General features: G+C 40.8%; 1 protein-coding gene across 1 annotated transcript in view; it reads right to left on the bottom strand.

Moving 5' to 3' along the window:
• The window catches only part of LOC311149086 (lactadherin-like), a 38,755-nt gene extending 23,645 nt beyond the window's left edge, over positions 1 to 15,110 (bottom strand). The window contains exons 1-3 of the mRNA XM_084186196.1: positions 14,999 to 15,110; positions 3,540 to 3,659; positions 2,989 to 3,120 (exon numbers count right to left, since the gene is read on the bottom strand). Of these exons, the coding sequence (XP_084042322.1) occupies positions 2,989 to 3,120; positions 3,540 to 3,659; positions 14,999 to 15,080 (334 nt within the window). The 5' untranslated portion in view covers positions 15,081 to 15,110. The remainder of the gene's footprint in view (positions 1 to 2,988; positions 3,121 to 3,539; positions 3,660 to 14,998) is intronic.
• Between the last annotated feature and the right edge of the window lie 1,522 nt (positions 15,111 to 16,632).

The following is a 16,632-nucleotide window of genomic DNA, read 5'->3' on the forward strand; positions in this document are numbered from 1 at the left end:
GCTACCAGAAACTACTGTACACAGAACAGTGTGGCTACCAGAAACTACTGTACACAGAACAGTGTGGCTACCAGAAACTACTGTACACAGAACAGTGTGGCTACCAGAAACTACTGTACACAGAACAGTGTGGCTACCAGAAACTACTGTACACAGAACAGTGTGGCTACCAGAAACTACTGTACACAGAACAGTGTGGCTACCAGAAACTACTGTACACAGAACAGTGTGGCTACCAGAAACTACTGTACACAGAACAGTGTGGCTACCAGAAACTACTGTACACAGAACAGTGTGGCTACCAGAAACTACTGTACACAGAACAGTGTGGCTACCAGAAACTACTGTACACAGAACAGTGTGGCTACCAGAAACTACTGTACACAGAACAGTGTGGCTACCAGAAACTACTGTACACAGAACAGTGTGGCTACCAGAAACTACTGTACACAGAACAGTGTGGCTACCAGAAACTACTGTACACAGAACAGTGTGGCTACCAGAAACTACTGTACACAGAACAGTGTGGCTACCAGAAACTACTGTACACAGAACAGTGTGGCTACCAGAAACTACTGTACACAGAACAGTGTGGCTACCAGAAACTACTGTACACAGAACAGTGTGGCTAGCAGAAACTACTGTACACAGAACAGTGTGGCTACCAGAAACTACTGTACACAGAACAGTGTGGCTACCATAAACTACTGTAAACAGAGCAGTGTGGCTTCCATAAACTACTGTAAACAGAGCAGTGTGGCTTCCATAAACTACTGTAAACAGAGCAGTGTGGCTTCCATAAACTACTGTAAACAGAGCAGTGTGGCTTCCATAAACTACCAGAAACAGAACAGTGTGACTAGCAGAAACTACTGTAAACAGAGCAGTGTGGCTTCCATAAACTACCAGAAACAGAACAGTGTGACTAGCAGAAACTACTGTAAACAGAGCATTTGTGTCACAATAATGCACACACCCACGTAAATAGAAATGGATGCAAACAGACCTCCCAAGGTGGTGCAGAGCTTAATCTGTCCACTTCAGACTAGCCATATCCTGTGTGTGGTTGAGGCAACTCCTAAAACAACCAAAAATCTGCCTGCCACTCACTGTCACACATATTCACACACAAACCCCTAATTACCGACAAACCATGAATCGCTCTCAACACATTGTATCATTGTGGTTTTTGTCATAATCAACCACTTGAGTCTGTAGACCTAAGGATGTTCAATATGTGTCAGTGTTCACCACGCATCATTAAAAAAAAGACGTACCTTGATTTGTTTTTTAAGCCATACATTTGGGAAAATACATGTATACGATTACTTCCAAACTAAATTAGCTTTTTGCATATTTTTGGTTGCTCCATTTTTCTGTGACATAACAGCACACAGTCACCACCTGTCTGTTACGTGCAGTGCTCGGGGCCAAGCATATGCTGCCAGTTGGGAGTTGAACCATGCCATATTCGGAGAGACGCTCCCGTAAGGACAACAGCTGCTTGGGTTGAAAAACCCACTTACTGCTGCCTCAGCCTCCTGTGCCTCTGTGTCAACGCCATTTCAGAATAACAGTTGTTTTCTGCATGAAAGCCATGTCAGAATAACATTTGTTTTCTACGTCAACGCCATGTCAGAATAACTGGTTTTCTTGTATCATGTGTTTACACAGGCAGCCCAATTCTGACCTTTTGCCCAATTATTTACAAAAGAGCTGATCTGGTCAAAACACCAATTAGAGGAAAAATATCAGAATCAAGCTTCCTGTGTAAACACAGCCTTTGTTTCTCTAGGTCTAATCTATTCCAATGAACACACCTCCGACCTCTCTCGCTCATTGTATCTACCACAGGGCATGGTCCAACATTAACTTGGTTTCTCACTGGCCCAGTTAGCCAAATATCTACAGGCATGAAAATAATTTATACTGGTCCGGACACAGTGTAGTTTTTAAATGCATTGGGGTCATGAGGGCCTATAGGTTGGCATGCTTTCGCTCTACATTCAGCTATTAATAGGCTACATTTGGTTATTATGATATGTATTAAAAAGCTGTGTAATATAATTTAGCAATGTAAGTCATTACTCTATTCTTTAGAATTGCATTGTATTAATTGAATACATTTTTGTTTCTAAAGTATGTAATTTTGCAAAGTTATTTTTTTACATCTCAAAATAGGACGTTGCCCCTTTAAGACAAACGTTCCAAAAGAGTTATCGTCATGGCTACAGTAGACTAGCCAAGACAAATGCTAGGTGTCTTTTTGTAGCTTTCTTCTAGTAGACTATCAACAGTAGCCAGCTATTGCTAGCATGTTCACTATTGAAGGTTTACTTTTGTAAATAACTTACCCTAAAAATAAAATAAGCTAATCGAGTAGATTGATGGGCGTTTATTTTTGCTTGGGACAGCTCGTGTGCTGTGTGAAGGCATCAACTCATGTAGGCTACTGCTCGAGAAGTTGTGACTTGCGGGAGCATGGTGGTGCTTGAACGGCCAATCATATTGCTCAAATACAAATAGCATGACTTCCGAGTGTAGTCTTCAATGGTAGACTGCGACAGAGCAGGTAAATGTTGAACTGGAATGCAACAATTAGGTTGGGCTGATGAAATTCACTAGTTCTTGTGAGTGCACCACAATGTGGTGGTCAATGTGTTGGTCAGTTTGAGTGTGTTGACATGTCAGTTTTAATCCACTTTTTAAATCAAAGTTTGATGTGTTTAAAATTGGATCTCAATTTGGATAACCCACCATTCTGCCTAGAATAGATGACAACATTGCATCCTCATGCAAAGTGAATAAAGCCAACCATAACATTGGCAGCCATATTCTTCCATACTCAACAGCTTGGCTAATAGATTCTATGTGAATGTAAACATTGAGCGGACCCTTACTGTTCTGGCAGCGGACCCTTACTGTTCTGGCAGCGGACCCTTACTGTTCTGGCAGCGGACCCTTACTGTTCTGGCAGCGGACCCTTACTGTTCTGGCAGTGGACTCCGTCAAAGCCATCCTGGCACTTGCAGATGTACTCGCTGAAGACGTCGCCTCTGCGTTTCTGGCCAGTCACGTCGCAGATGGCATCGTTCTTGCAGGGGTTGGGGTTGCATGGCCCTGGGAAGCAAATATAACTTATTATTAATCCTCATTGTACTACCATTGTACCAGGTAGGTTGACCGCGATCACATCCTCTTTCTACAGCAATGACCTGGGGCAGAGATGCAAGGGAGGAGGATAGGGAATAATATTATTAGGGCCATATTGGCAATACCGTGTAGTACAGAGACAGCCTCTCAGAATCTCCCTCTAACACTGTCTATGTACCATCTGTTGGCGTTAACACCTTTATGAACAGTCACAAGACATCCATAGTCCTTTAGAAATACATACTATAGGCATTGATAACAGCTTTGGACTCCTTATAACTGGCCTACAAATAACTTTACAAAATGAATAACTATACTTGATACTAATTCAAAGACCTAGCTATAATGCTTTTGTGCAGATATTAATATTGTTCTGTTCTCCGTACCGGTCTCAGTGTCGTTGCAGGTGTCCCCAGTGTAGCCATCGGGGCAGATGCAGATGGAGGATCTGGCGCCGGTCACACAGGTCCCCCCATTACTGCAGACATTTATCTCACAGTAGTCACCTGGGAGAGAGAGGAACAGTGACCAATATTTAACCAGGAAGCCTGTGTCAGAAAACCTCTTTCCAAAGCCGGAAAGGCAATTGGTTATTCAACAATGTATTCAATCGTTTATTCAGTAACGGCATACAGATCAGCATTGACACACTTTTTAATAGTGAAAAATTGTTTCGTAGCCTTGTAATTCCTACAAAAGGGGCCTGACATTTCCTGGTGACTCAGTGATGGAGTTAGCAACACACTTTGACACCTACCACACTGTGGGTATTAGGTATCCTATTAGGCCATCGGATTTCATTTGGACAAGGGATGACACAGCACTGACTGTCATGAGTGGCTTGTCCGCCTGCTGAGACAGCGATTCTAGACACACAGATACTGGATGTTTCCAATCACTAGTGTGTCTGGCTCCACCATGGTCAGTTAGCCCACAGTGTTTCAAGCTTTCGCCATGATGATCACAGGGGGAATTCAGACCCTGCGTCCCAATAATCTCTACTTTCTCCTGAAGTGTGCACTTGTACACTCCTCCCCCCACAAAAACGATTGGATTGGTGTAGACATGCTGGAAACTCCCTGTAGCCCATATTTCTCAAAGAGGAAATACACCACCACTAGGGGAAATACACCACCACTAGGGGAAATACACCACCACTAGGGGAAATACACCACCACTAGGGGAAATACACCACCACTAGGGGAAATACACCACCACTAGGGGAAATACACCACCACTAGGGGAAATACACCACCACTAGGGGAAATACACCACCACTAGGGGAAATACACCACCACTAGGGGAAAAGGAAGCAGAGGGGAAATATGTACTTGAAAAATAAAACAAATTGTAGATTAGACTGGAGAAAGTGCAAAGTCTCATTTAGAATGAACTTTGACACGTGGAAGAGTTGTTATTTGTGAAGGAAGTAGGGAACAATAGCTGTGAACTGATCGCTGTGGACTACGTGAACGGATTGCTGTGAATTAGGGGGTCTAGATAGCCTGGCCTCCCACAAGGCCATGGTGAAAAATGATGGCACGTTGGTGAGACTCACAGTGTTCCCCCTCCCTCTCCGGCATCAAAACACACCACAATCTCTGGGCAAAGTTTATCCTGGGTGAACACAGCTAAGATGTGCCAGTGGAGCTCATGACTTCATATCCTGTTTTGGGAACAGACTATAAAAAGGTGGTTTCTGTACAGTTCCATCGAGCTTACCACAGATCAGAAGTGTTTGATTTCGATCAGATAAAAGAAAACCTGCCACATAATTGCTTTTCCCAAACCAACCAATTTAGATGTGATTACTTCAAGGAAGGAAGGAAGGATGCCTTTTCAAAGTACTCAAAGAGGGCCATCCAATGATTTATATATACACACTAGATGATTGACAAGGGGCACTGTTGTTTTGAAGCCACCGTGCCTTCATCTTGGCACTCCCCCACCATTGTAAAAAATAAACTATAAAAATGCATTTAGTAACATCTACATTTGTTTTTGCCAAGTTTATTCTGTTACAGACACATGATTACATAAAACATATATTATGTGCTAAACATAAAACATTAAAAAATATATACAAATATTTTCCTTAAAATATGTTTTAGAAAGTACTAATGTTACTGTCCCCAGTACAACAAAAACATATTTAAACATGTAATTTTTGTCCATGAAACATTTAATTGAAATACTGTAGAATTCCATTCATTCCTATGAAGGACTGCTCCTTCTGGGGAGTGCCAATATGGCCGATCGGTGGCTTCAAAGCCTCTCATTGGCCAATACATAGCATCAGCAATCCAGGGTTTATATACATCATTGGGGCCATCGTTCAAGACCTTTTGGTCTTCCTTGTCGGATCTTCATTTTTAAGAGGGAATTTACACAGGACATCCATCTTCTTTTTCACAATGTAGCCTTTTGCTATTTGGCAAGAACCTGCTAATAGAAATAGATACAGAATAGATGTGTGCGCAACTGTGAATGATCCATTTCACCAACATCCTGTTTTGCGATGTAGCCTAAAGCTAAGTCATCAAGTGTTTTCAGTGGTGTCATGGCCTTGATGAGCGCAGTCTCAGTCTCTGGGGGTTGTAACACAGCGAAGCTTTGGCTGGCAGCACCCACACCTCCTTATCTAAATATTTATGTTTGTTTATCTTTTCCTACAAGTGAAAATCAAATAGTTACATATCGCAATATTATTTTTGCGCTTATTGTCTGTACCAAAACTCCAGTACTTTTCCGTCATAGCTTGTTATCCATCTTTTTAAATAGGGAGCCAAAATCGTTTTCAGCACTTTTATTTCCATGACTGATCAAAACTTGTTTTCTCATGTCTCTCTCTTGGCCCTCTGCAGTAGACATATGGTGAGCAATGTTTGGAACATCGAATCGCAAATAAATATCACAGAATCAAATCGCAATACACACAAAATCGTGAAAATCGTAATACATATTGTAATCTGCACCTAAGTATCGTGATAATACTGTATCGTGAGGTCCCTGGCTATTCCCAGCCCTACTTCCTAATACGAAGCAGACAGCTCCTTCCGGAAAAACCTTGAGTGCCAAAATGTAGTCCCTGTTGAAAGAATGACCTTCTGAACAATGACCTAACTCATTAGGGTACACCGTAGCAACAAAAAAACAGTTTGAGTTCTCTTCCATTTCGTGTCTACTGAACACAGACCTGGTCTTCGAAGCTGAACTGTGGATCATGTGCTACTTACTTGGTTTCTGTGAGTAAATTCAAATTACACACACATTTGTCAAGGTGGTTGCAGCTTAAAAACCGGTGGTCTAACCACCATGACTCCCTAGAAATGACCTAAATAATTATGGGACTTTAATAAGCACTGGGATATTTTTTATATTTTATTTTTTATTTATTTAACCTTTATTTAACCAGATAAGCCAGTTGAGAACAAGTTCTCATTTACAACTGCGACCTTGGCAAGACATTATCATTATTAAAATAGCTACTATTCTTAACTTTAATTAAATGTTCTTCTCCAAGTAAACAGTTGATTCTCTATGGTTGTTCAGCGGAACCTGCCTAACAAACATCAAGTGATCATAGAGAAGTGGTTTATTAGTTTCTATATTGTCAACACATTTCAGTGATAGCTATAACAAAAGTCACAGGTTAAAGTTTCACTTTCATTTATTGAGAAATCATTTCTCTTCTACAAATAGTTGCTGACATGAAAAAATATTTCCTGATGTTTATCTGTTGATAAAAAACAAAAGTGGTGCACTCATTTATGTCTATTCAAAAAAGTATTCAAGAATTATTTTTATTTAACCTTTATTTAGGCAGGGGGAGTCCAACAGCCACAGCCATTCATTCTCATCCTATCCTCAGTATTGAATGGGAATGGAGAAAAAGCATAGATAGGGTGGAGTTTATAAGGGCTTTTCTGACTCATTGGCAGTGGGTCATGGAATTTGAATTTCCGTAAACTTCCTGAATTGACTGAAATGAAAATTGGCCCCAACCCTGATCCTCAGTATTGAATGGGAATGAAGACAGCTGCTGACTCATTGGCAGCAGTGGGGGTATCGACATGTTTGATTAGCTGATCTGGTTGATTAGCCACCCTCTCTCAACAGCTGAAATGTTGAGTCAAGTCAAGTGTTGAGTTCGCGAAGGAAGTCTTAGGAGACTCTAGGCTAGAGACACTTATCACCCTCAACGAATAATATTCAGTCTCTGTGAGATAATATAAAGAGGTCAATGAGTAAGAGTTAATCGCAGTTGAATAAACATGCCCTGATAAGTGCAGTGGCACTTCTCAGTGTTGACATTGGTGTTAATGTGAACAGAGGTCAACAACAGGATCCCACCACTGCCACTAAATGTAACTATTGTGTACTCTATATACTCTGAGTGGACAAAACATTAAGAACACCTGCTCTTTCCCTGAAAGACTGACCAAGTGAAAGCTATGATCCCTTATTGACGTCACTTGTTAAACCCACTTCAAAAAACAAAATCAGTGTAGATGAAGGAGAGGAGACAGGTTAACGAAGGATTTTTAAGCCTCGAGACAATTGAGACACGGATTGTGTGTGTGCGCCATTCAGAGGGTGAATGGGCAAGACAAAACATTGAAGTGCCTTTGAACGGGGTATGGTAGTAGGTACCAGGCTTTGTTTCAAGAACTGCAACACTGCTGGGTTTTTCACGCTCAACAGTTTCCCCGTGTGTATCGAGAACGGTCCACCACCCAAAGGAATCCAGACAACTTGACAACTGTGGGAGTCAACATGGGCCAGCATCCCCGTGGAACGCTTTCAACACCTTGTAGAGTCCATGCCCCGACAAATTGAAGCTGTTCTGAGGGCAAATGGCGTGGTGCAACTCAATATTAGGAAGGTGTTCCTAATGTTTGGTATACTGGTGTATGAGAAGGCGTGTCCCTCATTATAAGCCAACCAATCAGAGTAATTCAAGGTTGGCAGTTTTTTACTGTTATTATAAACTCTAGTAAGTAACAGCCCTTTCAGGTATATTTCTGCCATTGCAATCCTTAGGCGGGCCGCCTAAGCGTATTTTACACCTAAGTCCAAACAGTGTAAACATTTACAAAATCATCAAAAAAAACATTAAGGATGGAGTGTAAACTTAAAACAAGAAAGTATGTAGAAAAGATAATGGACCGATATATATTTATAAATAATGTAATCTTTGAGAACTAACAATCGCCAAAATAAAAGCTAGACAGTCAGGGAGAATAGAAATATCCCAAAACAATGAATTTAGCAGTATTCATTTTGTTCTTATGTTTCAGCAAAAATAATATCATGGCAAAATGCATAAAATCGCAGGAAATTACCTTTAAACTGCAAAGTTCTCAGCTTCATGGCAGAATATGTAGGATTCACAATAAATTGCCTTAAAAATGCAAACATTTCTCTACCACCAAGATGGGGGCCTCAAATTCTCTAAACTTTTGCTGCGCCGACGAGACGACCGCAGTCATTACCACGCCCCCTGCCACGCCCCCCACCCACCATCTACGCCCCTTTTTGATCAACCAAAAAAAAACCTGCCTTTCCATTGTCCCAGATCCCTGCTGGTCCAAATACCACAGAAAGGCTGCGTCCCAAATACCACAGAAAGGCTTCAGCCACATGACTCACCATCTAAATCAGGAGGTCCACAGGCTGAGACAGAGATTGGATTTGAGTTAGGACATCAGTTGACCACGTAACTATAGTCCTCCTCCGGTATAGTCAGAGGAAATAAATAACACTGTCTGAGGTTTGTGTTTAAGAGTTCCAGGGAATTATTAATCTGCTGCTGAGAAGCTCAGGCTGCTTGGACCAACAGGCACAGACAGTGTCAATGTTGATAAATAAATAAACCCATTTGGGGATGTCTGATATTATTTCTGATTGTCTTAACTCACCACCACTAATGAGCTGTGGAGATTCTCAAAGTAATTTTTTCTTCACCTCAAACAGCAAGTAAACAAAGTCTGTTTTTAGAATCCATTGAGAATGACAATAGTTCCTCAATGTATTTGACAAATATTTCCAGCTCTCTCCCTTTCGATGACCACACGGCATGAAAAGGAAAAATGTAATGCTATGATCCAGCGAAACGTCATAAAATACCTGATTACTTATTTTTTTATTTTTACAATTGAGTAATTTAGCAGACGCTCTTATCCAGAGTGACTTACAGGAGCAATTAGGGTTAAGTGCCTTGCTCAAGGGCAAATTTTTTCACCTTGTCAGCTCGGGGATTCGAACCAGCGATCTTTCGGTAACCGGCCCAATGCTCTTAACCCGCTAGGCTACCTGCTGCCCTACTTCTTCAAACCTTGCACAAATAGCCTACAGCTGTGTCTGTCCCGAGTTCACTGGAGCAGGAAACTGTGGGCCCAGAATATTTTATACAATGTTGTTAGGCTGGACACAGTTAATACAATGTTTCAAGTTCTTTGCAGACAGGCCATGCTTAGCCAATGTGATTTGTAGGATGTTAAATTTTTTTAATCAAATGTTTTTATTTATTGGTTTTATGTAGGCTATTTTTACATAGTTGGCAATAGCAATAGAGGTTACTTTCAGGTGTATAATTTTCAAAGAATTTAGATTAACACATGACAATGATTTTGAGATACAAAGACTATTATAAATCAAATGAAACTGTTCATATGAAAATCATAACTGGCACGCAGATCGGTAGAAATGGTAAGATAAATTGGCACTCCAAATGGAAAAGGTTGCCGACCCTGGTGTAGCCTATTACCGGCAAATTCAGGAGCGAAGGCCAGCAGCAGCGGGAGGGTCGGGAACAGGTTTTTTTCCTTCTGGTTAGGCTATATTGATCTCTGGCTCCCTCAAGTCATTTGTGTCTTAATTATTTAATCAAACAGCATGCTTAAAGCATCAGACAAGCTCAGTACATAAAACATTTGAGCAATTGATTGGTCGAAAGAAAAGACAACTCTAGGTCGGCCAAGATTTTTTTGTTGTTGTCGGAGACAGCCTTAAGTGAGTCGACAGCATTAGGAGAGAAGCACGTTTTTTTTCCATCAGGACTGATTAAAGGCACTGAGGCAGAACACAGACATGGTCTGAGACCTGTAGAGCGCCAGCCATAAAGGCACTGAGGCAGAACACAGGCATGGTCTGAGACCTGTCGAGCGCCAGCCAAAGTCCAATGACTTACTGCCATAGGCGCCAAATGGGAACCGGGGAAAATCACCCTTCAGGGTCGATATTCATTAAGCACCAAACAATAAAAAAAACATCCTGAAACGAAGGGACTATACCTGAACGTATTCTCAGAGGTAGGCTAACTCACGTAGGCTACAGTAGCTTCTATGAACTTCATGCTATAGTCTAGTATATTTAGCCAACTCTGAATTACTACAATTTTTTCGTGTTACACTTCATGTGGTGTATAATGACTGATCCGAAATGTATCTTGAAAAACATCTAAACTGTGGAATGTTCTAATCAAGTGAGTCTCTTTGGTGGCCACAAAATGATGCTGCGAAGTTTGAATGGAGTTTGGCTGCATGTATCAGATCATGGGATGGCATTTAAAATATTTAACGCAGCAGATTGGAAAGTGGGACGAGCGACAATGATTGAAGCCCGAATTAGAATGTTCCATACTGCGATGAAAGATTCATTAGCCGGTCGTTATTCAAAATTAATATGAGACCCAATCGGAAAGAGTTGACATTAAAAGTAAAGTCGCCAGAACAAAATGAGACAGGTCCCCAAAGGCTGGACCCTACTGACACTGCAGATGGCAAGGGCTATGGCACGCAGCAGCCTTTTGAATGGTTCATAAGACACACACAGAGACACACTAGAATCGAGCAATTGGCCCTGCGTCCAGCTATATTTAGCCCCGTCTCCTTCAGCTGATTGGAGTGGTCTTGTTGTGAGAAAAAGTACGCCTCAGCATGACACAAAACATGGCTTTGCACTTCCCTCACCACAACTCCGAACACAGGGGACCAGCGACTGAAGCCTGATTCATACCATAGAACCAACCCAAACTATACTGGCTCTGATATTGTCCTTTACAGCAACTATCGTGGATGCATAACCAGGACAGCCCAGGACAGCTCTGCTTCTGTCAATCAGGCATTGAATCTTACTCTGAGCATTCCCAGTCAAAGCTACCCCCTAATAAACCCCCAGAAAACCTGCCTTCGTTCCCAGACCCTTAAGATCTTCCCTGGTCATATATATATATATATGACACTGCTAGGGCTGGATGAAGACCAAAACAGTGGCCCTTCCTTGCCTCCCTGGTGCAGCATGGCTGCTGGTGGTACAGTAACATGGAAAAGGGTTCAGTGAGGAAAGTATAGGGGCAGGTACAGTGCCTTCAGAAAGTATTCACACGCCTTGACTTTTTCCCACATTGTTTTGTTACAGCCTGAATTTAAAATTGATTACATTTCGATTTTTCTTTCACTGGCCTACACACAATACACCATAATGTCAAAGTGGAATAATGTTTTTCGACATCTTCACAATTTAATTCAAACTGAAAAGCTGAAATGTCTTGAGTCAATAAGTATTCACCCCCTTTGTTATAACAAGCCTAAAGTTCAGGAGCAAAAATGTGCTTAATAAATGACATAATAAGTTGCATGGACTCACTGTGTGCAATAATAGTGTTTAACATGATATTTGAATGACTACCTCATCTCTGTACCCCACACATACAAGTCTGTTAGGTCCCTCAGTAAAGCAGTGAATTTCAAACACAGATTCAACCACAAAGACCAGGGAGGTTTTCCAATGCCTTGCAAAGAAGGGCACCTATTGGTAGAGGGGTGAAAATAAAATAAATGACATTGAATATCCCTTAGAGCATGGTGAAGTTGTTAATTACACTTTGGATGGTATATCAATACACCCAGTCACTACAAATATACAGGCCGCCTTCCTAACTCGGTTGCTGGAAAGGAAGGAAATGACACAGGGATTTCACCATGAAGCCAACGGTGACTTTAAAACAGAGTTTAATGGCTGTGATAGGAGAAAACTGAGGATGGATCAACAACATTGTAGTTACTCCACAATACTAACCTAATTGACAGAGCGAAAAGAAGGAAGCCTGTACAGAATACAAACATTCTAAAACATGCATCCTGTTTGCAACAAGGCACTAAAATAATACTGCAAAAAAATGTGGCAAAGCAATTCACTTTTTGTCCTGAATACGAAGTGTTATGTTTGGGACAAATCCAATACAACACATTACTGAGTACCAATCTCCATATTTTCAAGCATAGTGGTGGATGCATCATGTTATGGGTATGCTTGTAATCGTTAAGGACTTGGGAATTTTTCAGGATAAAAAAAAGAAACGGAATAGAGCTAAGCACAGGCAAAATCCTAGAGGAAAACCTTGTTCAGTAAGCTTTCCACCAGACACTGGGAGATGAATTCACCTTTCAGCAGGACAATAAAACAAGGAAAAATCTACACTGGAGTTGATTACCAAGAAGACATTGAATGTTCCAGATTGTCCGAGTTACACTTTTGACTTAAATCTACTTAAATCTATGGCAAGACCTGAAAATGGTTGTCTAGCAATGATCAACAACCAATTTGACAGAGCTTGAAGAATTTTGAAAATAATAAATGTTGCACAACCCAGATGTAGAAAGCTCTTAAAGACTTACCCAGAAAGACTCACTGCTGTACTTATGTAAATGACATTTCTGTATTTCATTCAACATTTTCAAAAAACATGTTTTCACTTTGTCATAATGGGGTACTGTGTGTAGATGGTTGAGGAAAAAAAAGTCAATTTTAATCAATTTACAATTCAGGCTGTAACACAACTAAATGTGAAATAGGTCAAGGGGTATGATGAATACTTTCTGAAGGCACTGTATAGCTGGAATGGTCATTAGTGGCAGGAAGTTCCAATACTTTTTGGCTGAATTCTGAACTCTGCCTTTGCCGGCCACATCCAGAGAAGTGACTCAATGTTTGGGTCCTTGCAGCCACCACACCTATTTACCATGGCTAGCCTTATGTCCTTGTGAAGAAAACGGAGTTTGACTGCATTTTAGGGCAGGGACTTTCTCCTTTAAAGCTGCAATCCATAGCGGTGAAACTGCCTTGTGCCTTAATTCCGTTACCAAAAACTAAAATATCATGAAGATATTTTCTCATTTCTCATGAGGGCGGATAATGACAGTTCCCAGACATAATAAGTAAAAGTAGACCTATCAATTAGTTTGTGCTTTTAATGGTATATATGGTATACCACCCAAGCCTAGGTAGCTTAGTGGGTAAGAGCGTTGTGCCAGTAACCGAAAGGTCGCTGGTTCTAATCCTCGAGCCGACTAGGTGAAAAATCTGTCGATGTGCCCTTAAGCAAGGCACTTAACCCTAATTGCTCCTGTAAGTCGCTCTGGATAAGAGCGTCTGCTAAATGACTAAAAAAAATTTAAAATGTTGAATAATATAAAAATGTGCAAAAGAGGATATTGCCTGGATATTATGCAAAAGAGGATATTATACCCGTTAGTACCTATTTAGGATACATCACCATAAAGAGAATGACATTCATGTCCATAATTATTTATTTCTGTTTAGTACAGATCAGGGGACCCATGATGAAATTCCGTTACTGCAATTCTGTTACCGGGAGTAAATCCACTTCACTTACTGTAGTTCAATAACCAAAATAGATTTTTCAAAGTCAATGAGTCATGTCATAGCGGACACCCCATTCTTTCTGCAGATATGTTGAATCTTAATTTGGAGCAGATATTTAACCGTTTTTGGAAAACGTGGCCAAAAAAAAAAAAAAAGGGAGATTTTACCGAAATTCCATCTGCACAGTTCTTCCAGTATTTTTATGTTCAGTGTAAATTGTTAAAATGTGTCCTTGTGCATGTTTGCTCAACTTTGAAATCGGAGTCTCAGCGCAATTACGTTACTGTGGAATTGCCCACATGCTTAGGCATATCAAACTGAAAAGTAGGCTACTGCTGATCACAAAATGTCCACTTTCTGACGAGTCAAGGATCTGCCTCCAGGTCAAAACAGTTGAGGATGAAGGCAACAATCAGGGCGTATGTCCTTTCTGTTCGTCCACATGTCCTGGGCGCAAACAAAGCAGTGCCAACGAAATACGGATGATGATTTGGGCAAACATAATGGACATTACTGTGAGCAGTACTTTGAACAGAATGCCCTTAGGTGCGAGTTCTTTTATAAGGAGGTTTTTATACCTACTTATGCCTAAATCTATTCTGAATAACTATTCAAAAAATCTTGCCTGGTTTGTGAGGCACTGTAACCAAGAAAGGCTTGTGTTATCTTTATACCTATATAGAATAGTAGTTGGTTGATAGTAGTTCAAACACAATTGCTACCGTGGGAGTGATACAAATTAGATTAGCCACGTCAGATTTAACCAACCACTAGATAACAAGTGTGTTCAAAACTGTCCATTGCATATTGTTCAGTTAAATACTAAGCTAAAAAATATACTTCTTGTACAGATTCAAAGCAAAATGTGCTCGATTCCATGGGGCAATGTGTTCCCATGCCTAACTCAAAGAACTCTCCAATTCCCAACACAGGAATGCGCTGTTGTTACTTTGGGAAAGGAACTGAATCGGTAGACACTTACGCCAGTCTTGGAATGTCCAGCTCTTACCCACACACTGTCGAAATATATAAATTGCACAGGAAAAAAAGGTACCACTTTCGGAAGAAAAACACTCGCATTACACCACCGACTGATATCCACCTTCAACCGACACACGGCGTGGCGTGCTAAACGCATTATAAAGGTTTACTGTAAACAAACAAAAAAACGACTTACCGTTCACTGTGGAACTGCCACCAACCAGAAAACAAAGAGCAAAGAGTGGTATGGAGAAGGCGAAACGAGTTTGGGTCTTCATAGTGCAGTCTTTCTTTGAACTCTTGCGGACTACTGCTCAGCTCTGACAAAAACACAGCTGCTCCGAGTTGTGTTGAAATTGGGCGAGTTCGTTTTGCATGGCCCGGTACTTCGGGTAGGTGGTGATTTTACTTAAGGACCAATGGAATACTCGCCCGGGGCACCGGGCCATGGAAAACGAAAATGCCCAATGAACGATTGCGGGCTCAGAGAGAGCACGTGCATCTCTGCTTCCATCCAATTAGATTCTGTTTTATAATTGTAAGCCCTCCTCGGGGGGTGTTATAAAAAAACAGTTGAAAGTAAATATAGGACGGTGAAAAGGCGTGGGCTGCAACTGTCAGTGAGAATGATGCATTGATGGTAATGTATTGTTGATGCATTTACGTAGCCTTTAAAACAGTTTAGTTTGGAAGATCTTCCACAATCTCTATTACATTTACATTTTTTTTACATTACCTTATCTGTAATAAGGTGTGATGCACTTCCAGTTTTTATTTTTTTGAACCTTGCCAAGATTTGGTGGAATTATATTTCACTTCACACATTAGAATATAATAGAATAGCATGGAATGGAATGGATGGAACAGAACAGAATAAGATACTTAGATACTTTACTGTCCACCTGGTTAGAACTGAAAAGGCTTGAGCGTCAATCAATGAATTATGGAAAGGTGATAATATTTTAATAAAAAATAAAAAATAATATGTGGGAAATTATTCTCTTATATTTTAGATGTGCTGTTAGCTTAATAAGAAAGCATTAATGATTAAACATAATAGGTTTGTGCTGTACTGATATAGACTGTTTAACATAACAAGCTGTGATTAATGTGGGGAACTATTAGGGGGTAGGGGGAGATAAGGCTCGTGTCTCACACAGACACAAACACTGCCTCTTTGTTAGACCGCTCAAGGACATGTGTTCTGCTACAAAGATGTCTGAGGTTGCTGACTCGGGACAAGTTGTGGAGATAACAATTAATGCCTGGCAACAGTGAAGCGCCAAGGGGCTGGGACCAGCCTGTGCGCCAACGATAGGCTGAGTAAGTCTAAACCACGCTCAGTCTCTACTCTGATAGGCCAGCAGGGAGCGGGAACTATCTCTGTCAGAGTATTTAAAGAAGAACTTATAACAATGAACCAGTTTTCTGAGTGCCCTGCGTGGTATTTCAGTGGACCTGTATATACGAACATCATATTTACCATTGAAGTGTTTTGCATTAATTAAAATACTAGTCTATTTTAGAAGACGTGTATTGACCTCTTTTTGTTCCAATACCAGATTTGAATTGACGCAACTTATCAAATACAAATGTTTATGCAAAGCTTTTGGAATGTGTTTTGCACCTGATAAGCAAGGTATGTGGCTTAACATTGCCACCGGATAAACACACGCCATGGCATCATTCCTTTATAACCCACAATATTGTTGAATGACCATGTTATTGGTCTGACAGCTGCAACAGATGTGTACTTTTGAAGAATGTGAGGATATTTTGTAAGACTCTTGTGAGGGTGGGCTAGCTGCTGGGTATGCAGAAAGGGTTATT

This window comes from Coregonus lavaretus (genome assembly GCF_964263955.1).
Source record: "Coregonus lavaretus genome assembly, chromosome: 21".
Classification (NCBI taxonomy): domain Eukaryota; kingdom Metazoa; phylum Chordata; class Actinopteri; order Salmoniformes; family Salmonidae; genus Coregonus; species Coregonus lavaretus.